The following is a 27,260-nucleotide window of genomic DNA, read 5'->3' on the forward strand; positions in this document are numbered from 1 at the left end:
ATGTTTCATGTGAAGTTCCTACTTTTAGTATTATACATGTAACTTTGGCTATAAGGTAATGCCATTTATGAACTTCAAGCTCCTTAGACAGTCAAAAATAAAGACTCAATAATACTTTGCCAAATCTCGTATTTCAGTGTCCAATGATAGTAGTTGATCGAACATATTGTTACATTTACTTAAACCACACAATACATTATATAAACAGTAATTTGGTAAAAATAGTCAAGAAAATTATGACTTACTAGATCAGGCTGCATCAGTTCCTCCAAGTACGCATTGCAGAGTCTCCTGTCCCAGTCATCGGTAATATGTCCTCCGTACATGATTTCACCGAATAAGTACCTCAGATCCTCCCAAGGTACTCTCGCATTCGCCTCCAAATAGTTGTACAAGACAAATACGCTGATAGTTAAATCACCTAAAAAATTAATACATTGAATGTATTTATTGATTGAGAATTTCTTAGTATTTCCCGTAAATAATATAAGTACGTAGTTTCATTAAGTAACTTAGTAGAGAAGTCCACAGACATGACGTCATATAAGAACACACTGAAAAATATGCAGCAAAATAAAAATTTCACATCATTTGACCCATAGCCTTTATTTTGATTAAAAACTCATACTTACCAACATTAAAAGGATAAATCTTGTTCCAGCCCTGCGGCCCAAACTTGCGTCTCTCAGCAACCACGGCGTGGAAGTAACAGAGAGCGAACAATATCGCTTTAAACTCAGCCTCTTTGCCACACATCTCTAGGGTCTCTTGGTTGAAATTATCCAAAGCTTTGTGGATGTTTGCCTGCAGTACAAGATAACATAATTTGAGTTTTCTATGACTAATAGATTCAGGATTTTAAAAGTATTTTAGAACATCTCCATTTCTTTAGTCGGTTCTTACGACATCCACGGGTAATTTATCCTGCACTGACGTCACCATTTAAGATTTAATAAATAATGTCTTCGCTGATGGTATCTTGAGAATAACAGAACAATAATACAATACTTTGAAATTCTACAAACCTGCATGCCAGTAGGCGGTTCATTGGTAATTTTAATACTGGATTCCAGAATGCCTTGAGGTATGATGTGAGCTGCAGGCGTAGCTGCTGGTTCAGCAGACATGAATAGACGAAAATCATCATGACAGCCATTTGCAAAGCTCTCCATCTTCTTTTCCAGACTCGGAAGCCATTTCTTTACTAAATGGATATTCTGCGAAGAGGAATTAAGATTAGCAATGATCGGAGTCAGAAATCACGATATTTTTTCAAATATGTTATAGGCACAACGAGACGAAAACAAAGTGTAGGTAAAATTTAAATCAGAAATACTATCCTACCTGTAACACCACCCAATGTCCTTTCTGCAAGCCTATATCCATCGCCTGTTCCGCCACGATCTCCTGCCCCTGACCCAAGGACACGTTATGGAAGTTCCCATTGTCTGCCGTGAAGCCCATGATCTTGCCCAAAGCTTCCACGTCCTTCAACGGATTGACGCCAGGAGACAGAATGAAGAATATCGGTGTAGTCGGACTGGTCTCTTCAAAAGACTTACTGAATTCCACTGTCCTATTTTCTACGTATTTAGCCCCCATTTTTTCCTCTATATATGCTCTAGAAATAATTAATTTAGTAAGGCTACTGTTTTCCAAGGAGTTTTACGAGATTGTGTTGTGTGTGATATACTTACGCCACGGCATACGTCATTCTGTCTGGTCGTAATGCCCTTAACATACAAAGGCGCTGAAGTGCTGGTTTGTTTTTCCATTCCTAAAATGAATTTAATATGATATATTCCTCGTGTTCACTTTGAAGTTACTTAATGGCCTCCATTATATATAAAAAATACTCTATACCTGAGGAAACTTCTCCCGTTCTGGACATTCAACTTCAACAATCTTCTTCCACCGTTTAGGCGATGTTTCAATATCCCTGTCCAGGTTCCTGAACTCTTCTTTACCAGCCAGAGAACAGATACCTCCCCAGCTGTGGTTCGATAAAAAGTCTACTGGACTAGTCACATGAGGCTTTATAGGAAACCGGAGGAAGAAGTCTAGTTCCACTGATGATACCTCTTCACTCATGAGGAGTACCTTGAATGGCAAAAAATATGTCCATAAAAATTAAAGTCTTAATTTTTGGAGTCAGATATATGTTATCGTCACTGTTACTTATATATGCATTTGTTACTATGTATTTATTTATTTATCTGTTATTATAAGGCACGTCAACAGAATAAACACCAACATTAATGAAAAACACGATGAAGACACAAGATCATGTGCTTATGCCAATTATAGACATGCACCACAGGCACCATGCAGGTATAAGTAATTGAGTTTCCGGTAACTTAAGCGCTTACCTGGAATGTCATCTGCGACGCAAATATAAGTTTGTCACATTCAAACAATCCACGAGAGGTATACTGATACACAGAGAAACTAATGCAGTCAATAAGGTTCTTGATTCTAGGGCCAAGTTCATCTGCGGGCTCGGCACGAGATATTGCCTTTTGGAACACGACGCTAAAGGCCTGAAAAGAAGTACAGTATTGAATCCTTCAAATCTTTATAGATAGCCAAGTTTCTACAGATTGGTAGATATTAAATAGAAATTATTTTCAATGTTTTACCTTAAGAGAGAACTGGTAGATAGGATTGATAGTATTTAGATCGTTTAGAATGAAGTACAATAACGATGCTCTCGCTGAGGCAGGTCTGTAGAATTCACGAGCCACATCAATCTCTCGGGAAGTTATTTTTGCTTCAGCCACCTAAGACAAAGAGAATAACGTTTTAGAAAAATAATACATACCGAAAATATCACAAAGACACAAGAAAATATGGAGGTTAAATAAAATATTAAGTCACCGTCGGTACACAGTGACATGTAACTCGACGTATTCCTCTTGGGATGTGATGATACAACTAATTTTCTACAAAATTAGCTCTGAAATCCCTAGTGCTAAAGCTAGTTATCAAGAGATACTCCCGAATTAGCTGGATAGTCCATTCATCAAGAAAAGGCTATAAAACATGATACGATCACTAAGAGCCGAGCAGCGGGTGAAACCGCGCGGGAGTAGCTAAAGGAAAAAGTCGAGTTACAAGTCACCCTATATAAAGTAAAAGATTTTAACAAACCAATAAGTAATCTACTAAATTAATACAATAAATCCGAAAGTTTGTAAGCATGTATGGATATTACCTTTTTCTCAATATCAGCGGCAGTCTTCTTAGTAGTCTCCAAATTCTCTACTAAAGCTGTATCACCAAGAATATCATCACCAGCCGATGACAATCTTGACAGCAGATCATCTTCTAGTGACTTCAACTGAATCTTAAACTGATTCTGCTGTTTAGTTAGTTCTGCTTTCAAATCTTCTAGATCTGGTCTTTCTGCTTTCACTACTTCTGCTAGTAATTGGTCTTCTAAGCCATCGCGAGTTACTGTGAAATTTACTAAGGTCGTTTGAGCTTGCATCTCAGGTTTATAATGTGGGTTAGCTAATTTTGTATGTAGAATTAGTCTAAAGTTGGGACTATATTCAACTTCTTTGTCGCCTATCTTGATCGCTCTGGAAGTTAAGAAATCAATAGGTATTTTATGGAAGGAATTTCAAAAATAAAAGAAAATATCAATGTTGTATTATGGACAACTAAGAAGAGTTAGAAGATTACAAAGAAGAACTTGAATAAAATGATCATGATGATAAAACAAGGAATCAGTTAACTAAGTAGAGGATTGCATGAATAACGTATTAATTACTATGCGTCCCTATGCATCAAACAAAGAAACAACAAACAAAAATATATTTATTGCCAAATTATCGAATCGATTGGTCGTAGAATTAAAAAATGTCTTAATATCTCACCTTCCTTTCTTGATAAGCGTCCTTCCTAACAATGGATCAAGCACAGGATCCACAGTCTCTCCAATGTTTTCAAATAGAACCGTTTCTCCCTTTATTATAGCTTTCTCAATCGTGTCCAAATAACCTCTTTGTCCTAATCTAATCACTCTTAGTTTATCACCATACTTCTGTTTTATCCATTTTACTCCTTGTAACTGAAATTGAGTAGATATAAAAACGATAAATGAATATTGGATGAGGACTACAATTATATAACTCACAAGTAGGTACAACGGTAAGATTAAAGATGATAGAAAATCAGAAGCAGTATATTCTATCTCAAGAAATAGACAATTGGCATTAATTTCAAAATACTTATTATCAATAAAATCAAAGATCTTATTTAGAATTTAAGAAGAAAAATCGATCTATTGTAAACTTACTTGAGGATCTATCATAAGTGGCCACCGATCAGAGTTAGATAGAATCGTCGCGTTCTCTGTACTCATACGATCGGAAGGTAATCCTTCGTTCTGCCACATCGCTATTGTGGTGTCATCTGTTAGCATTGTCAGGGGATCCAGACCTTCCGTTATTGGGATGGGCGGCTAAAAGACAAAAAAGAAAATTTACCAATGAAGAAGAGGAGTGACTGATAAATATGTATGTATCAAATTTAAAAAAGAGATAAACAAAATGCAAAAGATGATAATCCATTACAACTACTTTTTTTAAATAATTTTATAATATTTTTTTACATAAATTGGCCTTAAATCTAGACTCGCCAAACTGTAACGTTTGATGACGAAGCTACTGTTGTCAATAAAGAGATTTAAAAATGTTTGCTTGTAAGTTCTTACCTCTAAAGTCTTCAAAAACACGAGCCAGTTTTTGTGCATCAAGTCCAATCTGAACTGTTTAGTGAAACATCCCACGTAAGAAATGAAGGCACAGACTAGAAGCACGTCTCCTGGTAGAGTTGTCCCTTGCTGCATTAGACTGGAAGTTATATACACATGAAGTAAATAACGTTGTTAAGTTGTAAAAGGTATATAGAAGCAGTATAAAGTATTTAGTAATCAGTAAAAATGTTTCGTAACATTGTTTTCCTTCAAATGGCGTTTACTTTAAGAATAGTATCAAGTTTCAAGTAGTTAGGAAATAAATCTAGAGCAGATAATACGATTTACCTAGATACAGCCTCAGCCCATCTGACATTTTCACTAGCGAGACCGTTAACCAATCTGTTAGCAAGCTGAATCGTGGCATTCGTTGCATCTGCCTCTTTCTGGCATTTCATCTTTTCTGCGGTCGCCTTCTCAAAATCTGCCGTAAGCGTAGCCAGTTTCTCTTCAAGGGACTGAGAAAGGAAAAAACATATAATTTCATAGATTCGTATAAACTGATTATATAGTTTTATTTTTAACTTTTCGGGATAGATACTTACAGCAACTTTCGCCTTTATAGACCTCAATTTTTCAGTAGCAGCAGCCAATTCTGCGTTAGCGGCTGCAAGAGCTTTTCTTTTGGGCTCGACATCACAGAACACTTCGTAAAACTTTATGATGTTGATAACCCAAGCGCAAAGACCAGCAGCTGCGGCCGATTTTGATCTTACAAACTCTAAAAATAAAGATTAAAGTTCTCTGTAGATGATTACCGGGAATAAAAACTTGATGTTGATGATTTTTTATGAAACATACCTGGTTCAAACTCAGAGTCCTTCAAGTAAGGCTGGATAGCTTTTATGACGTCAGGATGGATATTCTCCTTGTCATAATTTATGAGACACTCAAGGAACACGTCCACTTTTGCCATGACAACCTGCAGACGTTAAAAATATTTGAAATAAATAACAAAAACCATTAAGTACAGATCATGAAGAGATAGAGACCGCAGACAATAGTTTTAACATTAGAAATACATAGAAATACTTTTGGTAATAGATTAGTTCAAGTCCTGTGGATTACACACAGTCCGTCACATACAGCATTACTTATAATCACCCAGACATTTTAGCACTTTACCTTAGCAGCTTTCCAGCTCCTATCCTTAGGTATCTTGCCACCAGGAGCAAGTAACACCATGACAGCTGCAGTGACATTGGTCACAGCGCCAGGTGGTGAACCGAAAGACTTCAACTCAGTAAGGTTAGCCTTGTTCAGAGTATTCAAAGCTTCTTGAGCTGCCACTAAAGCTGGCTCTGCTTTTATCAAGTCTTCTTCACAATCCTTCTGCTTCTTAGATACTTCTTCAGCTATCACTGCTACTTTCTCTTCCTCCTCATCGGCTGTAATGGTGGATTAAATTGAAAATTTTGAGAAAGTGATATTTTTAATTGAGGTTTTTTCTTTTTAATTATTTTGACCGTGTTCACCAGTTTCCCCTAAATCATCTCTTAACTATAAGCTACTTAGCATAACGTAGTACCTACATAATCTAACCCCTTACTCTTAGGTGTCACTAAACTTTGCTTATGAGTTCCTTAAAATTTTGGATTAGTAGTTAGGATTGGTGAACATGTTTTCTAAATAATGAAGTAAGCTTACCAAGTGCTTTCTCGCTCTGTACTTTAGCAGTTTCAACGCCGACCATCTCAATGAGTTTGTCAGCTGCTTCATTCTTTTGATGTAGCTCTACTTCTTGCACAGCTAGCTTTTCTTTCAGTGCGTCTACTTGACAGGATGTACTGCGAAGCTTTTCGAGACCATTTTCCAATCTATGAACACAAATTTAATTTAATGTGTCATATTTATTTATCAGTAAATATACGTAGGTACTTGGATGCAAAAACCTAAAGATGAAAATAATGGCGTACCATTGGAGCCGCCAATTTTCAGTAGACTATACTAAAACGATGATTATGGTAACCATGAGAAAGTAACTAACTAGGAGCAGAAACAAGATATACAAAAATTAACACAATTTCAGAAGAACAACTCGTAACTTACCTAACAATCTTCGCTCGCAGTTCATCAGTTTTATTATTGACCAGTTTGGCGTACAAACTGATTTGTTCGAGGTAACTCTTGGGTGTGGTGTAGTTATATCTTCTCTCATTAGCTAAGTACGCTTTAGACATCGTGTTCACTGAAGTGTGGACATACGCCATGAATCTGGATATTGAGTCTCTGAGAGTTACCTGGAGAAATATAATTGACAATGATAAAGAGACTGATTTCCTTAATCAACTGGCAATTAAACCACAAAAACTGACATAAAATAATATAAATTATAATCAAAGATTCAGATTCACAAGAAAAGTTCAGAATTCTACGATCCCAGAAAGGCTAAAGTAAAAAAAAAACTTAATTTAGTTTTTAGAGCAATACCATTGCCAAAAATTCGTTAACTAATTGAAATTTTACACAAAACTAGTGATTGAACTAATAAGGATAACCATCTTATTCTTTATACATATAACACAGACTACTAAAATAATAAAATAATATGTTTACCGGCAAATTATCGAGTTCCTCCAAGAACCTCATGGCGACAGACACCAACGCCTCCTGCGGCCACTCGTGGAACCAGTTGATAGACGTGCAATTGATCAACGCGGGGAACTTTCTAGATCGCACCCTCAGAGTGGAGCCCACGGGAGAGAAGCAAAGGACCACTTTCAGTTGTTTACGAACTCTGTCTATGAAGAACTTCCAACAAGTTTCCCTTGTGTCTGGTAAACCTGCACCTTTTACCTAGAAAGACAGAATTTTCTAGAATATAATGTTTTCTTCATCACTTTGCGTATTAACGCAAGAATTTGACTGACGTAAGAATCAAGTTACGTAAAGTAAAATTGTTCTTTTTAGCTTTTACGATATTAGTCTGCCACTAATAATCACCACTACTACTACTACCATAAAGACACGAAGGATGTTTTTTCAGGATGTATTTTAACAACAACAAAAACATTGACGTAACATAATAACAAATGACACACAAACAATAGTGCATAAACGTTTGTTAAAAAAACATTATGTAATCATTAATATTGTCATGTGATTGTTTACTTGCCTTACGTATACAATCTATACTTATAATAAATCTGTAGAGAGGTCAATTCTGTACATGAAATATATTTCCAAAATAACTATCAGCGGGTGATTAGTGATCGATACTGACGCCAAAAATGCAATCAGATTTTTTTTTGTCTGTCTGTCTGTATGTTCTTTATAGAAACAAAAACCACTCGACAGATTTCAACGAAACTTGGTACAATTGTTCTTCATACTCTTGGGCAGGTTATAGTATACTTTTCATCACGCTACGATCAATAGGAGCAGAGCAGTGAAGGGAAATGTTGGGAAAACAGGAGAACTTACTCCATTTTTTAAGCTTCCGTCGCGTGTGCAGCCTTAATGGTTAAAGCTACACAGAAATCATGTATGACGGTAATGTTCTCCTTAAAATTGTTTAAAAAATATTCCACGACAGCAAATGTCTATCTTTTATGGTTGACTCACAATAACACGTATAACTCCCGATAGCTTAGCAGTTCGGAGCTTTCTGATTATATTTGTCTACTCTCGGGGTGCTTAATATATTATTAAATGTTATAATTATTCTATTTGCAAATATCTATGAGGGAAAAGTTATGAAAAAATAGTAAAATGCACCCCACGCTTTTTACTATGAAGTGACAAACTCTTTGTAATGAAAAATTATTTTCAAATTTTTAGTTCGGTTGCATATAAAAGCGTGTTTGTTTAGTTTTTTTAAACTATTATTTATTTTTCATCCAGTTTTATTCTACAGAACGCAAGCTCAACAGCAGTAACTCAATAGAGGGATCTCCTTAATTATTATGGGCCTAGCCGTATTTGGGTCCAATAGATATTTATAAGATGTCATTGTCAGAGTTACTCAAAATGGAGAAATAAAACTTCCACGCAAAGACCGACATCCGCGCAGACGGAATCGCGGGCGCGGAAGCTAGTAATAAATAAATATGAAAACTTACCTCATTCCTCACACCAGCAATAATATTTTCCATTTCATCATCAGGGAATAGATCAGCAACTTCACCAGATGCCAGCAAGTCATTGATCAATACCAAGAACTGTTCGTTGGCAACTTGAGCATCCGTCATCAAGAACATTATGCCAACGTTCTTCAGACCAGTTTTGATGTATAGTTGAGATAGTTCATTCTAAAATAAAGCCACAAGATACTTGAAGTCCCATGCTGGGCGCCAAAAATTTAATGACATTAAGGGTTGGTTCATATCTGACGTAAAATTCGACGAGCGTGACATCGATCGTATGTCGATCGCATGACCTATCATCGGTTGAGTGTGAAAGGCCAATTTTTTTCTATACATTTCTCTGTTCTGGTGTTATGCGACCGATGGTACGCGACGCATGTTCCGACAGATATGAACCGACCCTATTAAAGAAAATCAATTTTTGCACACTATTATTTTTCTTACCTTTAAATCAGAAACTCCATATCCTTTTTTCAGTTGTATCTGAAGGACTTCCAAACTCGATATAAATGCGGCCAATCGGGACAACGATTGTTTGCCGGAGCCTCCCACACCAACTAGTAAAGCACTGCCCCTAGGACTTTCTAGGATACGAGAAATTCTGAAATGAAAATTAATTTGCATGGTCAAAAAAGTGATGAGAGTCGTAAAGGTTTTGAAGGCGCTAATTAAAACATTAATCCATCGGAAATATTCTGCACGAAAAATAAAAATAACGTGATGATATAAAATATAATTTATTGTCAGACTCCATCAGACACTAAATCTGGCCTGGATATCTCACACTCCATTTTAAGAGACACACACACTAAATCCCTATTTAGTTGACAAAAAATAATGGTAGACTGTACCTGCATATATGCATCATGGCATCCTCAAACAGCACCAAGTTCATAGCAGCGATGAGGTCGTTGTAGCTCGCCATGGCTTCAGTCAGCAACTTGTTGAGCTGCTCCCATGATAATATGGGCATGTACTTCGGCTCACCGATACCGCCAGCGAAATGGCAATAGATATTCGGTCGCTCAAATACTACGCCTTCGTCGATGTCCTAAGAACACACACTTATTATTACACAAAACTATAAACAGGACTTATTATTACACAAAATGTAAGAGAAAATAATGATTCTTTGATTAAAATGCAAAAAATATGAGGAGATAGTAAAGATGTTGAATTTGTGATATCAAATTATTTCCGTTATATATTAGATACCCAATACTTCAATAGATAAATATTATTGTATTGTTACCTCAAAATTCTTTTTACAGATATCGACTTGAACTTTGAGAAAAGCGTCGATATCTTTTTCTTCAGTTAACTTATCGCCGTACACACGACTTGTCTCATGCAGCCACAAACGCAGTATATCGGATGTATTCTCTATACATTCATTGGTACTGAATAGGAAACCCTGAAAGAAATGGCAAGTTTAATACATTTTCTTTGCTTATATCGCCAAAAGTAGCTCATTGTAATGAGAAATTATCAAATTTCTGAATCAAACTGTCCGTTTATACGGAGCTATACAACCTTAGCTCCGTCCCTCTGCACTGATCAATGATCGACCATTGTGACACAATTGTAATAGCAGACTAAGGCCTGGTAATGAAACTTAGTTTCCACTTTCTCTACCACTAGATTAAATGCAAATTTATCAGTAAAATTACCTGAAAGACGTTAGACAGATCCCGTAAGTTAAATATGTAATGGAACTTGATGGCAGTCGGCAAGAATACTTGAGATATTTTGTTATGCAATGTTATTGTTGCCTGCACCACGTTAGCTGGAAATTAACATCACATCAACCATATATTTTCATCTACTCATTAGGTTTATTAATGTAAAAATAACAGTATAATTGTACTTACTCGACAATTTAGCTATCTGCGGATTGATCCTCAACTCCGGATTAATGAGATGCTGACTCAAGATAGAATGGTAGATGTTATTCAGAGCCTCAGCATTAGGAAAGCTAATAGCAAACACGCAGAAATGCCTTTGCAACCTGGGGTTTATAGTGAAACTGCCTGAAGTGGGGTTCATGCAAGACACGTATTGGGTGTTGTGGATATCCTTCAAGGATAACTTGGTACGGTCATACCAATGCCCATAGTCCATATGTTGACGGATAATCGTATGGGGCTGCACCGTCCCATACGCATCTACTTCAGGCATATTCATGTCATCTATGAAGTATATTAGAGTCTTATTTCCCGGTGGACCGTAATTTCTACCAGCCTTCTTTTCCAAAGGTTTTTCTAGAATTTTCTGCAACATCTCTGATGATGTGTAGAAATTGAATGGCACTGATTGTATGGCGTAGGCTTCTGATAAGCTGTTGAAATAAATTAATATAAAAATAACGTTTTTATCTCCCACACGCAAAAGTTATAGCCATTGTCACAGCAAAAAAATTAAAGAATGATAATAATTTATCTTACCCTTGTAACTTTTCGTTGACGAGAACAGTTTTACCGGAGCCAGCACTTCCTACTAACATTACTGGATGCTTATTTTTCATCAGCAAGTCTAAGAAAAACCTAACTCTTATAGTTTCCGCTGTTGGCACTAATACGGCCTGGAATAATAAAACAATCAGCTGAGGTTTCTGTACTACGTGCTCATAGTATATTTCAAACTTAAGTATATGACTTACCTGCAAAGGAACATCAGTATCCAATTCAAACTTTGGTATCTTCTCAGTCCAGGGAGTGAACTGCTTAGTATCATGGTCTATGTAGTAATCAAAAACTGTACCGCCCGGAGGGAATTTCACAGTTTTAAATTCATTATTCCACCATTTTGAAAATTCTGTAGACAAAATAACAATTTTGAAGACACGTTTCCAACACATATTTAACATACCTACAATAATAGTCAAATAGTAGTCATGACTTTAAGCGATAATTTCATGTTTATAATCAAATCAACAGCAACAAATTCAAAGAATTAAGAGAAAACAAAAGCTTACTTGATACTCTTAATGTTATCTTACTCACCAATTCTATAATCAACACTGCCCTCATGGAACATGGCAGACCCAAATGCCCAAACGCAAGCAAACACAAAGAAGATATCATGCCATTCCTTAGGACATTCAGCCGGTGTGTTCTCAGGTACAAACAGACAGTTTAGTAGATGACACAGCATCTGTACATGCGCCATGTCCACTATAGGAGTGATCTTCTTGAAACGAGTCCTCACTGTTTCTAAACAAGATGGAATGTATTTGTCAAAGAGAACAACCAGGTTTGACTTTTCAGCTGGTATCTTTCTTGTTTCTACCCAACTTGTTACGTATCTGCAAAGAATGTTATCCATGAAAACTTTTACTAAGCCAGTAGATGTACCACCAGCAGACCTTGACATATTGATTTCAATCTTATGTATGTAATGTATTCCAATAGTAATAAGAATGAATACTGGGTTCAAGCTTCAGCTAGCTAGCTTTTAAGTGTGGGAGAGCCATGCTTCGGCACGAATGGGCCGGCTCGACCGAAGTGATACCACGGCCTCACAGAAAACCGACGTGAAACAACGCTTGCGTTGTGTTTCGTTGTGTGAGTAAGGTTACCGGAGACCCAATTCCCCCCTTCCCAATCTTCCCCATCCCCATTCCCGAACAACAACCCTTAAATTCCTAACTCCCAAAAAGCCGATAACGTACTTGTAAAGCCTCTGGTGTTTCAAGTATCCATGGGCGGCGGCGATTGCTTACCATCAGGTAATACGTCTGCTCGATTACGTTTCACTATGTTTCTTAAAAAAAAGCTAGTTCTAAAATTTCATCAAATAATTAGATAAAACTAGAGAAGCTAACAAAGTTACAAGTTACGGCCAAAGATAATATAAGTAAAGAATTACTTACGGATTCCATCCTAAATCCTGTGCATTGATGTATAAAATACCAGCTCTAGAAACCGTAGCTGGAGTGGCAGTACGTAGATTAGAAATCTCAAACATCAGTCTCATTACAGGAGTCAAAGCGATACGTTCATTGCTGGCTAGCGTCAATATCTTATTGTCATCCATCACTGTGTTCAAAGATTCAATCCACATAGGATCAATGTCTCCATCAAGTAATATCCATTTTGGATTATCTCCTGCCAAATTAGCTTGATCTCTCATGATTACAGACAGTAGACCATCTTTCCATTCTCTTGTGGCTGGATTTATAATACCAAACAACTCATCGTTAGTGACTGCTTTAGGATTCAAGTCGTTATAGATAGGTTTCTTCCTAACATTCTGATAAGTTTTGAATAAAGTTTTCCATACTTGAGTCTTTCCTGTACCAGCATTACCGACTATGAAGACTGAATGACGAACTTCAAGTAATTCTTCTAACTGAACTACTTTTAATATGAAGTTGTCTTCTGGTTGTAAGGTCAGGTCCATTGCAGCCTGTTTGACTGTTCGTTCGAATTCTAGGTCACGTTTTCTTGGCACTTCTAGAGCGGGGAATAAGTCTCCTATGAGTCCCATGAATACTGGCATGTCATCTGTTACGATTTTGGGTATATTGAAATCACGAAGAGTTCTCATTAGTACTTCTTCTTCAGGTCTTCCTGGGTCACCTCTCTAAGTAAATATCACAAATGTTTGTAAGAAACACACATGGTAATTTATATCTTAACCGCTTTAAAATAAGACTTTATTTCTATTAATATCTTACCTTTAAAGATCCAGCAACGACCAGCACGGATTTAATGGCCCTCAATCCCCAATCGTAGTGGTCTTGCTTTGACAGTAGCTCCTTGCACAAAGTATACAATGTGATGAACTTTCTAGCCAAGATCTTAGCTTCCTGGAACCCTTCGGCTACCAACATGATCTCACAGATTAGTTCGAAGTCGGGAACCACCATAGCACATGGTCTGAACAAAGCCTTTAGATTCTCAGGTAGTTCTGTACGACCGGCATAACCAGGGTTCATGGTAATAAAAATACCAACTGATGGAGTTAGTGATATTATTTCTCCCATGAAATTGAACTTTTCTTTCTTGTCCCTAAAGGAAAGAAATTAAAATAAGTTTAATTTAATTTGCAAATTTATGCATCGTTCTTCAAAGTCAAAGTCAAAGCATTTATTTCAATTAATCCTAAATTAGGCACTTTTGAAACGTCAAATTAAATTGTCCGTCAGTCTGTCTGTCAGTGAAGCTAGGCGCTCGTTCCAAAGTGTTGCTTCGAATGGAGAAGAACGAGCAAGAAACTCCATCTTCTACTAAAAATATGAAATCGGCTTAAAAGTTCAGTCAAGATTTTATAATCAATCAGTTAGTCTCTATAATGTTAACTTCTTCATATTTGTTTCATATTTACCTGATAGCATCCTGAACAGATTTCACTTGCACGGCAACTACAGACAACACCTCCACCGAGATTCGGTTGAACTCATCAAAGCACCCCCAAGCGCCTGTTTGTGCGAGCCCTTTGTAGATATTGCCGCAGGACTACAAAACACAATACTTAACTGTTATGTTATTCGATGAAAAAATAGGATATTTGTCATATTATTAAATGCAACGTCACTTTTTACTAATAATGTTTCATAAGTCTCAGATAATGAGTAAGTATATAGTCATACCACGGTCTCTATTCTAAACTCCGTGTTGCTCCATGAATATTCGATACCCTTTACTCGACTCGAGAACAACAAAGTAGCACAATAAGTGATTTTCTTCCTACCATACTATATGGAAAAACGAGGACAGGTTATTCGCTTTTGTTAGCAAATGACCTAGTTCCAACTATTTAGGCACAAAGGCGGATTTACCGCAAAGTGATCTTAGCAACTTTCATCCATATTAGTTACGTTCTTAAAAAGGACTCTTTCAGATTTGAGTCATACAATTAGCCAGGAGCAAAATCCATTAAGGAAACTAAAACACGTCATTGGTTACAAAATATGGTTGCATTATTCACAATTTTGAGAACGAACAATAATTTTAGTACATAGTAACAATCTCAATCTTTAAATAAGACGCATAATATTAAAATGGCTAATTACCTGATAATCCATCTGTTCAGAGCAGTTGAAGACATAGACCATGATGCCCAGAGCTCGTCCCAGATCCTTTGTGGTCTCTGTCTTGCCAGTTCCGGCTGGTCCAGCAGGACCTCCACCCATGATTAGATGTAAAGACTGAAAAAGAAATTAATGCTAGAAGACAATAATATCTTAATATTACAGTCTTAAATAGCATGGTGCTTACTTGAGTCAAAGTGATGTAACACCGATCAGTCAGCGGTGTGATCACCAATCTCGGAGTGTTTCCCAAATATTCATAGCTGTACGTAAACTGCGCGTCACAAATATTCGCAAAACAATGGTATTCTTTCTCTCCCCATCTGCAACAGAAATTAAGGCTTGATTTCGATTCCAGACTTATCTCTTATAAGTCTCGTTCGACCCTAAGGCAGTTGTCCCACCAACGGCGAGTGAACGACTAACTATTGGCTATTTTCTCGCTCAAGAAACGTACAATAGATATACTTTCCGTGTAAACAAAAGAGATGCATATACAAATAGTTGATCGCTGACTGTTCACACTGCCGGCGAGTGGTCGCTTCACTAGTTTGTCGCTGAGCGACAAGAGCTATGAAAGATAACACTCGCTCGGCGACACTCGCCAAGCGATTAAAACTCACGCCGAGCGAGCAACCAGTGGTCATTTCTCTACAGTGCGTATCGTAGTGCGAGTAATCGCCCGCCTCACTCGCACACTCGCTTATAGCCGAGCTACACAAATATCACAACTACACACTCGCTCGCCACGTCTCGCTTAACTCGTTTCTAGTTCTAGCTCTACTCGTTACTCGTTCATCGTTGCCGGTGGGACAACTGCCTAAAGAGAAAAGGTTTTGATTCCCGAGTATAATATTATCATAAAAGTTTATTTAAGAAAATTTCAATAAGACCACAAAGTCTGGAATTTTATACAGTAATCAGATCACCCTCTATTTCAAAGGATTTCAAAGTACGATTACTATTCGCATATGTGCATATCTATGCAGATTATTTTCGCCAGTAAGTGTGGCATTAAATGTACTTTCTACTAATTATTAAAAGTAACTATGTAGTAAGTAGCAGTAGTCTATAATTATAGCATAATTTATGTGCGTGAAAAAGCAAATCCTTTTATATAATTGGCATGAATGTAAGAATTTGATGAATGATCCTTATTAACGCAGCAGTTTTCGTATGTGGCTGCATATATAAGTAAACATAGACGTACGTAAGAGATAAGTTATTGATGTTAACCAAAGTAATCACATACCTACACAATTTCAATGTATTATAAAATTATGACTACTACTACTACTCCGTTGGCTCAGCGACACTACGTGGATCAAGATCCTCCGATATGAGATTTCTCCATTCCTCACGGTACATAGTATTTTCAAACCAATTATCAGCTCGAAAATTCGACTTGTTTATTCTAATTGTTTAGCTAATAAACCTAACTAAATTGAAAATACTTCTACTTTCCTGCAACCAGGAAATGGGATGAATACTTTTTATATATAACTCCTTATCTATTCCATCACCTACCTATGTCTAAGCTGCGACTGCCACTGAAACGCCGACCCAGCTTCCACTTTAGCCTGAATCATCTTACTAACAACATCTCTAGAATGCACATCAATAGTACAAATTGTCATGATTTTCTGCCTATCTTGCTTCGTCAACTCTCCAATGAGCAAAGAAATCAGCGTACTGAGCTGAGACAGCTGTTTCTTATAGTAATCCTTCAAAGCATTATCATATCCTTCTTCCAGCCTCGCGAAGGCCATATTAACTTCAGTAGTCCACCAGATTTGGGATCCACATAAAGATACTTGGGCCATGAAATCGAAGAGCCACTGTTCTCGTGGTTTCTCTTCGTATGATACTATGGCTTCTCCGAAGTAATGTCTGATGGTCGATCTCATCATGTCTTGTAGTCTGTTTAGCCAGATTTCAACCTACAATGTATTTTGTTAGTAAGGTTTGAAAATTTCTTAAGGCCAAATTAAAACTGATAGATTTTATATTGTTAGGTACTACATACGAGTATATCCAACTGATAGAAGTTGTAAATATCGTAATGCAGGGACTTACAGCTCCAGTACAGTCGCATGTACCATGAAACGGTACCAGCTCTCCATCCTTAGCTATCATACCAGAAGCCACCTTTTCACCAGGCTGTTGATCCTCAATGAACTTTAATTTAGCAATGGAATCGAACAGTTTTGTTAAATGTCTGAAAATATTACAATACTTTAAGTACTGTTAGAGCATTTCTAAAAGTTTTATTGGAGGCAATAACTTACCTGATAACCAAGTCTGCCTGATTACCATTGGACAAAATGTCTAATAAATCTGCAGAGGACACAAAATAGAACCTTGGGAACGCCAATCTCTTTGTCTCCAAGTACTCAGCTAAAGCTTTCTCACAAATGATAAGGTCCTTCTGTATGCTGTCTAGATGTTCTACCAAACCTTCTTTGTTTGTGCCTTTCACTACATTAGGAGTTTTTGCCATTTCAGCAGATAAAATCTAAAAAACCATTATGAAAACTCAGTGAAAATCTTATTGCTAGTGAGTTAAGGTCCATTTCATGAAAAAATATATCGGTTTATAGTTTAACTTACTTTGAACTCAGCGTCAATCCTATCAAATCTAGCGGAATCTTCAGGCAGCTGTTTCCTAATATCTTCCGAGCTCATGAAGATACTCTCCAAATGTGTCCAAGTCCTTTGAACTTCAAACCACACTGTGATCACCTGATCTGCTATAGACAGTTTTTGCTGCCAGCCTGATACCTCTTCCAAGAAATACGCTATGAATTTCGATGTTATCAAGTTTTGCAGTTGCACCTACAACAATTCACAATTCTATGAAATGTGTTCCTTCCTAAACATGAGTTCCAAAAGATTTTATTTCATCAAATTTTACCTGATTTTCTTCTAGAGTCTCAATAAGCTCTTCACTGGCTCTCAATAATGTACACTGTGTACGGGCATGCACCTCTTGTTCAAACTCCAAATGACTCCATGTAGTATGCAAGTCTTTCAATACTTTCTCCATAGACATTTCTTTTACAGCTTTATCTACAATATTCTTCACCTCTTCTTCGCATTCGTGCAAGTTCAGGGCAAGTAAATCAGCCAACGTTGTATTCATGTCCATTACAATTCTTACCTGTTTTAGTACATCGACTTTTAGAAAACCAGTCTCACATGAATAAAGAAAAAATATATTTACATGATGATAAATAGTAAATTTTATGTCTACAGATTTTATATTAAGGTTTATGTAAATTGTTTAACTCGTGTTAAATACTTACGTAAGTGCGAATTACTCGAATGATAGGAATTCAATATTTAATTAGTGGAATACAAACTAATATAAATATGACACACTTCCAAAATGCGCTAACACGAAGCGGTGTAGACAGTGTTGTTGAGTATAAAAATATATGTGAAGATGTCGAACATAAAGTAAATATTGGAAATAATATTTAAAAAGTTAGTAAAGTCGTTATTGTACATGGTAAATATGTACACTATACACACCAAGGCATTGTCATACTTACAGTGAGCTCACGTGGTAATGCTGCTAAGCTCTGTGAACCACAAACATATTTACATTCGCATAACAATTCATTCGATGCATACTTTCAAAACATTGACGTTGTATAATACAAAATATCAGGCAATCACAAACTGTACAATTAGGTGAATGTTTCATTCAAAGCAAATGCATGCCGCGTTCAAACGAAAAGTTACCATCACCATTCCAAGAGTATAAAGTAAAAAAAAATTACCAAGTTCAAAATATTTTCAACAAAGATTTGAGCAAATGGAATGATAACTTCTAACGACCATGCAAAATGCATAATTGAAAATTCCAAACCCATCAGCTGATTCACGATCCCGAACTTGAAAGTGCTAACACAACATTCATGTTATATTTACATTTTATATTTATTTATTTATTTACAATTCCATTTAAGTATTTAATTTCCCTTATGATGTAAAGTTCACCTTAGTCGTACTCATCAGTTGGTCCCAATGCCTCTCCCTAATCGCTGGATTTTGGAGCTCACCAACTGCTCGTAGTGATGTGAGCATATTCTTTACCGTGGCTTCCAAGGTTATGTATGTATCCCAACTAAAAAGGTATAGTTACATAACACTTGTATTTAAAATTTACATTTCCTCCTGTACTTTTTTTATTTTGTTCTTCACTTACCTTCTCATTTCCTTGTCAAGTAACCGAATCTCTTTAGCAAACTTTTTGCATTCAATATCCATGTTTTCAACATCAATTTTACGCCACGGCGTAGTCTTCCAATCTTCTATGCTCGTTCTTACAATGTATACGTAATCCCAAAGTTGCTAGAATACCGTTATAACATTATTAGCACCCTACAAAATCTTAAGTTTGTTCTTAATAACCTGTTTAATACCTTTAACATCCTCAATTCCTTCCTACATTGCTTTAGCAATTTGAATTCTGGTACGTTTACTTCAAACAGTGATCCTGATTCCTGTATACTTCTCATCTCTTCTTCCAGGTACAATAATTCGAAGTCTACTCTCGACATCACTTCGTAAGGGTCTTCACAATCATATTTGAAGAACTGCAAAATAATTTAGCATTAATATTTTGATATTAAAATTATATCTAGGGCTTCAAAGAGTCAGGGCTATATTATAGTCCTTACTTCATATCTTTTGAACACTTCTCTATAGTAAGTGACGTGGCTATCAAACGTAGATATCTTCTTTCTAATCCCAGATACTTCAGCAGCTTGCAGCGGCGCTACTTGCTGCTTCACTGTCAACGCCAATTTCTTTGTTGCTTGCCATTGTTCTGGTAATTCCTAAAAAATCATTTCATAATAAATGCCCTATAGATTCATAACAATACCACATTATTATACTCCTGTATAATTACGTTCATCTAATTGACTGTTAATTTGTATCATACCTGCAGCAACACATTCACTTCTTCTGGTATGTCCATATCATAAAACTTTAGAAGCTCAATGGTCTCAGTTAAAGGTTGGAACATGTCATCAGTGGTTACTGTCCTATCCTTTACATGCATTAGGTAGCCCATTATCCTGACGAGGGCTTCGTAGTCTCCTTCTGGCACTGGTTGAAGTAAACCTTTGCAAATGAATAGCGAGAGTAAGTAACTTTGTCAGTTTAATCTAAATATATCATGTTTTGATATAAAGAGTTAAACAATTAATATGAAAAGTATCAAATTTTGTATTATATACCTTCATCGGCGTCTCGTATAAAGTTCCCTAAGTCACTGAGACTGCAAGTCACTTTATTGACCAAATGCTCTTTGTACATGTTGCCCCATTTCCTTACAGTGTTCAATAAAGCTTGTCTGAACGGTCGTACATCCACCTGAGACAAAACAAGCAACAATTTAAAAGGATAAAGTAAATACTACAACTGTATATTATTGTTGGTTAATTTTTCACCTGAAACCAATTATTGAAGATTTTGTAAGGCTGCATATCCTCAATTTCCATGAATAAGTTTTCGTAATGATCAATCTGTTCTCTAAAAGCCTCCATTTTAGGTTCGCATGGCACTGGTACATCGCCTTCTACTCTATCTTTTTCGTCCAGAGCTAGTTTGTCTACTTCATCAGGAGTTAGAATTCTACCGTAGGTTAAGAATATTTCCATTACAGCATCTCTCTCTTCAAGCCATAAGTAGGAATAGTTCTCAAAGGTTTTGCAAAATTCATTTGCATCTTCAATGACCTGTAAATAATTTCAAAATTAAAGACATATGTGGAGCATGCTTTAAACATACACTTTTTGTTCACAAAATAATTGATGAGTAAACTGACGAGTAACTAGTTGTAGAATAAAGACTGCTTTATTAGAAGGTATTTACTTTCAGACAACAATTACCTTTTCGATTCCATTCAAAATTTCCTCCTTCATCTCAATAACATCGTCACTACCAATAATTTCCTTCTCATATGTCTGCTCTTTCTGCTTGTCAATCCTTTCAATCAAGGTGGCCATATTTACTACATCATCAATAATGCTCTTTATCAGTGCTGTGAATCCCTTTTCATCACTTGGGTCTAAGCTTGGAAGAAACACCATGTCTGGGTCAAGAAGTTCCAGTTGTGCTTCAAATAATGGAGCTAATTTGTTTTTGGGATTCATGTGTTCTGTTATGTAGCCCAAACTGTGAATACAAAGTTGAAACTTATAGAACAAATGATTCAGAATTCAGTAGATAGGTACTTGCCTATAAACTAGTAATTGCATCAACAACTACCTACTAATAAATTAAAAATTATTTAAAAAAACATTTTCCAGCGGACAAAATTGTGAATCTAAACCATTCTCAGATCCCCTTGAACACACACAAAAAATTTCATCATAATCGGTCCAGTTAGGTAGTTAAATAAAAATAATTATTCTATTCTATAAAACGAGTTTCAAATACATAAAAATGATATTATACCTGCATGCAATAGTTTTGAACAAAGCTTCCTCTAATAACGCATCAATAAACGCGACGTAATTCATCCAAATTTCACTATTTTGGTTATTTTGCATATTGAATAGTTCCATGTTCTCATTCAATAGTTCATTAATTCGATTAGCTGTGGTTATTATATCATTGTAACGTTTAGCTTTCTTATCCGGTCGATCTTCTAAGTTCATTAAAGTATCCTAAAAACATAACCATGTTTAAGAATCAAATACCTTCACACATTGTCATAAGCTCTATTATCGATTGTCTCACCTTCTTGCCTTCCCTTCTTTCAAACAATGGCTGCACTGACCAATCCTTCATTGTCTCTTTAATTTCCACTAAATTGGATTGGATTTTCGACATCCTTTCAAATAGATTACCTACTAATGTGTGTAGTTCTTGCAAGTAATTCCACAAATCTGTAATAAATCTCACTTTTAGTATCAACTGTTCCAAATGCTTAATCTACTTCATGCTTTAAAATCAATGCATCACCATTAGAATTCCAATTGAGTTTGTTCTGTGCCATTTCAATTCTCTGATCAATAGCCTTAATTTCATCTTCTACTAAATCAAATTCCACTTTCTGACTGTTCTTCCTAATCTGGTTGTACCAATCTATTGTTATTCCCAAATTGATTCTGTATTGTCTGTATGTTTCTTGTTTCTCAAATATAGCTAAAGCATCAGCTGGTAACATGTCTTTGTACTCATCATTTGATCGTAACTGATGTACTTCTTTTAGAATATCGAGGAGCTGAACGTAAACATCACAATTTTTATTTTAAATATGCCATATATTTGTATTAACATTCCAGTCTATACAAAATATTAGAACTAACCATTGGATGGAAATTCAGAACTAAATCTGAGCCTTGTCTTGCAAGAATCATGTTGTTAGTAGTCTCCTCGATGATCTTTGAAACTGTTAGTGTCCAATCGTAAAAATATTTTCTTTTAAATTCATTGATTTTCTCTATCAATTCCTCATATCTTATGAAGATTTTCTTCGCCTCATCCGTACCCTTTATCCTAGAGGAAACGTAATTAATAACGTATTCCTTATTGTAATTACTGACTTTAAGAAGCAATGTGTAGTATTTATGTAGGTGCGGGAAGTAATTACAAAAAGAAAAAACTGGAATGTGTTCCAAATCTACTTAATCCAAAAACATGAAACCTCAGGACATGGATTTTTGTAAAGTATATAGACGAGTGTAAGCCAAATAATCAGCTTTCGCAATTTGCCCCACCCAGGCTCACTTACGGGTGCGGCAAATTGCGAAAGCTAGCTATAGGCTTGGTTATTCTGGCAGCTAGCGTTGTCATGAACAGCAGACCGCCGGCAATGGGAGGCAGGTAGGCATCCACTTCCATCATGCCGTACTTCTCCAAACGGTTGCTCTGTTCATTGAACAGTTCCTGAAAGAAAGACTAAGCTACACCCAACGTCAATTAGCTAATAAAACTCTTCTACCACACATAGTAGGTACTAGTCTAGTTAAAGTCGTAATGAATCTGGAATAAACTAAACTTACTTCGCAAGTATTAATTTCTTCTTCAAGCATAACTATGATCTCCACATATTTTGCTGTAAATTCTTTGCTGATTAGAGGTCGATCCAAAACCGACCCAACAACATCAATCAGCTGAAACAAGTATAACATTACTGTATCGTGCGATCTCTCGCTTATTTTCATAATTGAGTGTTCATTAAATAATTTATCACAGTCATGCAATCGATTTACCTTGAAAATAGACTCTAATGTCGTGCAATTATCAAACGATTCAACTAAAACCGTCGAAAGTTTGAGATCCAGATCGATTATGTTCTCTTGAAATGCTTTGAAATCTTCGTTAAATGTTTCATCGTCTGGGTCCAGTACATCGTACGATTTTGAAGCAAATCCAGTAAAATAAGCGTCAAATTCTGATGATATCTCTCTGATCTGTCCACCGAGGACCCTTCCTTTCATCCCACCAATCTCTATCTTCTCCAATTTTTGAAATTCTAAAACTGTTTTGAAGAACCACTGTATAGTGTTTAGTCTGTCCAAGAATTTATTGAGCCTCTCGAATACAACATTAGGATGAAATGTCCACGGTATCACTCGCCTGTCGACGAAATATTTCCCCAAGTTTTCTTTGAAATATTCGAAGGTCGCTTTAAACTTCTTTAGTATGTCTATCGTGACTTGGATCCGTAGTGTCGCTTCATCGATGTCGCTGTGAAATAATGTAGTTGGATCCAAACATTTCTTGGCCTAAAATAGAAAATTGTCTTTTACTAATATCATTGGAATACAACAACTGTTATGTAACATCCGCGTGCTTCGTACCTTCGTGCTAACTCGCAAGTTCATAAATCGTAAATAACTAGACCGAGACTATTTATTTTTGTCGTTCGTGAACATCCTAAGATTAATAATTCATATAGCGTTTTGGCTACAGAATGTCTAGGAATTACTTTGACAATATCGCAAACTGGTACGAATTGACTTAGTGCTTGTGTATCTACCTAACTATGTATATTTTGCACGTGAACATACATAACGTCGAAAAATGAAGGTGGTAACGCAATCTTTGTAACCACATGTGGTTATTGCATGTAGGCGTTTGAATATTGAGTTGAGCAAGTGTGTGCATGGGTAAGGCTTGAGGTCAATTATACCAGAATTTTAAACTCCTCATACGAGCTACGGCTCATTTAGATTGAACGACTTTTAGTAACCGCAAGTCCGCAATTAGACTGGGCCTTACTCAACTTTGTATGATATTAGCTAATTATTCTATTTCACTTCAGTTTTACTTAATTACTTAATGCTGTCTTTAAGAAGCACCTACGTTATGCCTCTTACCACCGCACTCAGAGACATTTAAAGATTACTTAAACTTTTCCTTAGTAACGATTTTGTTCCGCAAACAATTGCTAAGGACTGCGTTAAGTAACCATTAAATGACTATGAGTACGGCAGCTATTGCGCGAAGAGTTATTGGTTAGATGTATTTGTAGTTAATATTACTTAATTCGACCCGAGAACCGATTTCTCGACCTCCCTGTCACTCTTACGATCGTTTAACTAGGAAATGTGATAGCATACCAAGTAATTAGTACGAGTAGAACTGCATCATATGCTGTGAATGATTGGCAGCTCATCACTTACATTGCTACGCTGTTCGAAACACGAGATACATGTGGTGTTATAATTTCAGAAAGCAGTTGATTTCTTTGATTTGTAACGTATCAGTAACGTAAATAATGCATAACTTCTTTTGTTTTTTAAAAAAATATTGAGAAACAAAAATTGGGAACAGCTAAGATCACTTACCTGATAAATCAGCAAGTTAGATATCTGTTTCAACAACACGATGAGCTTCGATGAATTGCAGTAGTACTTTGAGTCTCTCCAGATCATGCAGATGACGTGGAAAAGAGGCCGAAACAATGGCTGACACTCCGTGAAGTCTATCTCTTCTAAACCTTGGAAATGCTTCTCTAATGTTCGGAGATACAGGTCTATTTCGCGGGCCTCTGCTAATGCTGCAAATCCAAATAAGACTGCTGTTCAGTAGTTGCGCCTACTAAACCAAGTATAAGCTATTACACATAATCAATTACACTATTTTAGATATGAACTATGTACTGTTATATTACTTTTAATAAAGGCACTTTCTGTCTTCATTATATATCTCTACATACAAACCTGAAACGATGTTTTTGAACAGTCTGCTGAAGCAGGGATAGTAAGCTGACGTTGTTTTCTCCAGTATCACTGCCATGCACCTGACTCTCTCTGTTCGTAGCTGGTCGTAAATGTAGTTCAAATTACTTAGTCTTGATTTCCAGAATGCCAGCTCTGAAGAGACGTCAAGATTTTAATGGTATGAAGTAGTTTTGACGAAGACAAAAAGCAATGTAGAATTATGTTTATAGAAACTAAAGGTATTTTTATTTAAATACGTATTTAAAAGGGATATTGGAGATTTATAGTTTATAAATGGTACACAGATACTCGTGGCGAGACAGGTAATCGTGCACAGAAATGGCCTACGTACTTTAAAATTACAAATATATAAAATATGCTTCAAAAGCGTAACAATAAATATGTTCAAAGCCTTTAAATGATCTAAAAAGTGCTAACCAACACTCGGCGACGGGTTCTGTCCATTATCAAAAGCCTGTGCAGAGTCCTCCATCATCACATCATTGATCTGCTGTGCCCACTTGATGACCACACCCTCGATAGCGCTCTTCAGGTACAAGTCTACCTCTTTCCCTTTTATCAGCTCCTTCTCTGCTTCGTGGACCAGTTCTACACCTACTGGCATTGGTAACACTGTTTGGCCATTTACTTTGCCTTTTACCTAAGTAGAAATTGCATTGTTATTGGTTTAAAATATATTTTTTACGTTTTGGGTATTATAACCGGATTGCCTGACTTGTTAAGTTTTAGAATCAGAAGATATCTAGAAGGTTTCTAAATAAAATTAATTAGAAAAGCTTTAAACGAACATGTTGTATCTATTTGTCTTAAAATATCTTCAGTAATCGGCGGATAAGTCTTTGTCTACAAAGTTGTTACAGATAGACAAACCAGAATAATCGATCGCAAAATATTTTCTCTCACCTCATAAACCGTGCTCTTAAGGTTGTGAATTTGTTTGAGGATATCTTGGGAGACGACAAGAGGCCAGCCTTGATGGTTCAATGGATTAGAAAGAAGAGGCACAAATACCTCATCGACCAGCGCTGCTAACTCATCTATTAGTCTTGGTGCTAAATCGCCTATGGACGAAGAAGATTTTGGTATTCACGCATGTAAATATTCTAAAAATGTTGTAGATTTTAAAGGAGGATATGATAAATTCTTACCAAAAATAACCATCTGCGCACAATCTTCTTTCGGTATTGCGTCCGGCTTCTTCTTGACGAAGTAAACAGCTTTGTTTTTCAAATAACATGGGAATGACACGACCGGTACCAACTGCAGGGCATTCGTCAGGACCACCACCAAAAGCATGGGCAAGGGTTTGTCCACAAAGTCCTTCAAAGTGGACCTGTGTTCTTCTAAACCCAGCACCCTCATCCATTTTTCAGGCTTTAGTTTTAGCGATTTTACTGCATAAGACCCTATGAAGTCAAAACGAGGGTCCTGGTTGGATGAGGATGGAGCCTGTTGGTCCATGTTTGGTTAGAATAAAAGATTTCTTTGTAAGTTAAGTCATTTTGAAAGCCTGCTTCTCCTACGCCGGTTGGAACGTCTTTGACAAAGCAAGGACTGCGAAAGGTAGAGGCAAAAGGCAAGTCACGCAAGTCCCAACGGCATGCCATTATGGAACGATGTCTCCTTTGTAACGAGCATCAGCATAGCTATACTAAAATACATTAAGTGTACGGTGTACACAAAAAGTGGATTAACTGAAGCAATCTGATAGAATATGAAACTTTCTTGATACACCTCTGTACCACTAGTATAGTAGGTATATCTTGTACCTATTAACTTCATTATAATTAGTTATTACAGATGCCTACTAGAAAATTAAGAGACTCAAACTCGTTGCTGTAGGTAATCAAAATGGTCACGTCTTTTATAAGTCCTGAAAGAATGATGACCATTCAGTCAAACTATTTTTGAGCTCAAATCTCACGTCTTCTTACCGCTGTCATATTAATAACTGCCTGAATTTAATGTGAAAATAACAAGTTACGTTACTATGATGTTTAGATCCAATTTTTTATACTTTTATTGTATGAATGCTTCTGCGACCAGTACAGTAAGTGGGCAAAGCGCGTACCAGGCGGTTAGCGCGCCGCCCTGCGCCACCCGCCAGCAAGATGACACTCGTGCGACGTCGCCCAAGAATAAGGTCAACTGTCGTAGTTATAACC

At 36.5% G+C, this 27,260-nt stretch overlaps 1 protein-coding gene across 1 annotated transcript in view; it reads right to left on the reverse strand.

The window, feature by feature from the left end:
* The window catches only part of LOC118271936 (dynein beta chain, ciliary), a 30,475-nt gene extending 3,854 nt beyond the window's left edge, over positions 1-26,621 (reverse strand). Inside the window, exons 1-59 of the mRNA XM_050698952.1 lie at positions 26,244-26,621; positions 25,999-26,156; positions 25,513-25,735; positions 25,075-25,227; positions 24,700-24,911; positions 23,119-23,634; positions 22,909-23,019; positions 22,638-22,792; positions 22,213-22,402; positions 21,866-22,127; positions 21,641-21,789; positions 21,356-21,567; positions 20,788-21,073; positions 20,347-20,634; positions 20,134-20,269; positions 19,836-20,017; positions 19,570-19,728; positions 19,312-19,485; positions 19,095-19,240; positions 18,887-19,013; positions 18,436-18,465; positions 17,796-18,041; positions 17,492-17,716; positions 17,170-17,396; positions 16,958-17,099; positions 16,409-16,821; positions 15,069-15,204; positions 14,864-14,998; positions 14,176-14,306; positions 13,526-13,859; positions 12,719-13,431; positions 11,850-12,151; positions 11,507-11,661; positions 11,292-11,428; positions 10,719-11,185; positions 10,518-10,633; positions 10,100-10,261; positions 9,699-9,898; positions 9,292-9,448; positions 8,824-9,012; positions 7,319-7,558; positions 6,812-7,002; positions 6,410-6,579; positions 5,888-6,150; positions 5,564-5,684; positions 5,308-5,483; positions 5,051-5,220; positions 4,721-4,859; positions 4,304-4,468; positions 3,882-4,075; positions 3,215-3,584; positions 2,640-2,780; positions 2,370-2,540; positions 1,864-2,100; positions 1,698-1,777; positions 1,345-1,621; positions 1,026-1,217; positions 633-804; positions 246-421 (exon numbers count right to left, since the gene is read on the reverse strand). Coding sequence (XP_050554909.1) covers positions 246-421; positions 633-804; positions 1,026-1,217; positions 1,345-1,621; positions 1,698-1,777; positions 1,864-2,100; positions 2,370-2,540; positions 2,640-2,780; positions 3,215-3,584; positions 3,882-4,075; positions 4,304-4,468; positions 4,721-4,859; positions 5,051-5,220; positions 5,308-5,483; positions 5,564-5,684; positions 5,888-6,150; positions 6,410-6,579; positions 6,812-7,002; positions 7,319-7,558; positions 8,824-9,012; positions 9,292-9,448; positions 9,699-9,898; positions 10,100-10,261; positions 10,518-10,633; positions 10,719-11,185; positions 11,292-11,428; positions 11,507-11,661; positions 11,850-12,151; positions 12,719-13,431; positions 13,526-13,859; positions 14,176-14,306; positions 14,864-14,998; positions 15,069-15,204; positions 16,409-16,821; positions 16,958-17,099; positions 17,170-17,396; positions 17,492-17,716; positions 17,796-18,041; positions 18,436-18,465; positions 18,887-19,013; positions 19,095-19,240; positions 19,312-19,485; positions 19,570-19,728; positions 19,836-20,017; positions 20,134-20,269; positions 20,347-20,634; positions 20,788-21,073; positions 21,356-21,567; positions 21,641-21,789; positions 21,866-22,127; positions 22,213-22,402; positions 22,638-22,792; positions 22,909-23,019; positions 23,119-23,634; positions 24,700-24,911; positions 25,075-25,227; positions 25,513-25,735; positions 25,999-26,156; positions 26,244-26,556 — 12,414 coding nt within the window. The 5' untranslated portion in view covers positions 26,557-26,621. The remainder of the gene's footprint in view (positions 1-245; positions 422-632; positions 805-1,025; positions 1,218-1,344; positions 1,622-1,697; positions 1,778-1,863; positions 2,101-2,369; positions 2,541-2,639; positions 2,781-3,214; positions 3,585-3,881; positions 4,076-4,303; positions 4,469-4,720; positions 4,860-5,050; positions 5,221-5,307; positions 5,484-5,563; positions 5,685-5,887; positions 6,151-6,409; positions 6,580-6,811; positions 7,003-7,318; positions 7,559-8,823; positions 9,013-9,291; positions 9,449-9,698; positions 9,899-10,099; positions 10,262-10,517; positions 10,634-10,718; positions 11,186-11,291; positions 11,429-11,506; positions 11,662-11,849; positions 12,152-12,718; positions 13,432-13,525; positions 13,860-14,175; positions 14,307-14,863; positions 14,999-15,068; positions 15,205-16,408; positions 16,822-16,957; positions 17,100-17,169; positions 17,397-17,491; positions 17,717-17,795; positions 18,042-18,435; positions 18,466-18,886; positions 19,014-19,094; positions 19,241-19,311; positions 19,486-19,569; positions 19,729-19,835; positions 20,018-20,133; positions 20,270-20,346; positions 20,635-20,787; positions 21,074-21,355; positions 21,568-21,640; positions 21,790-21,865; positions 22,128-22,212; positions 22,403-22,637; positions 22,793-22,908; positions 23,020-23,118; positions 23,635-24,699; positions 24,912-25,074; positions 25,228-25,512; positions 25,736-25,998; positions 26,157-26,243) is intronic.
* Positions 26,622-27,260: the final 639 nt, after the last annotated feature.

Source organism: Spodoptera frugiperda, chromosome 15 (genome assembly GCF_023101765.2).
Source record: "Spodoptera frugiperda isolate SF20-4 chromosome 15, AGI-APGP_CSIRO_Sfru_2.0, whole genome shotgun sequence".
In the NCBI taxonomy this organism is placed as follows: Eukaryota; Metazoa; Arthropoda; class Insecta; order Lepidoptera; family Noctuidae; genus Spodoptera; species Spodoptera frugiperda.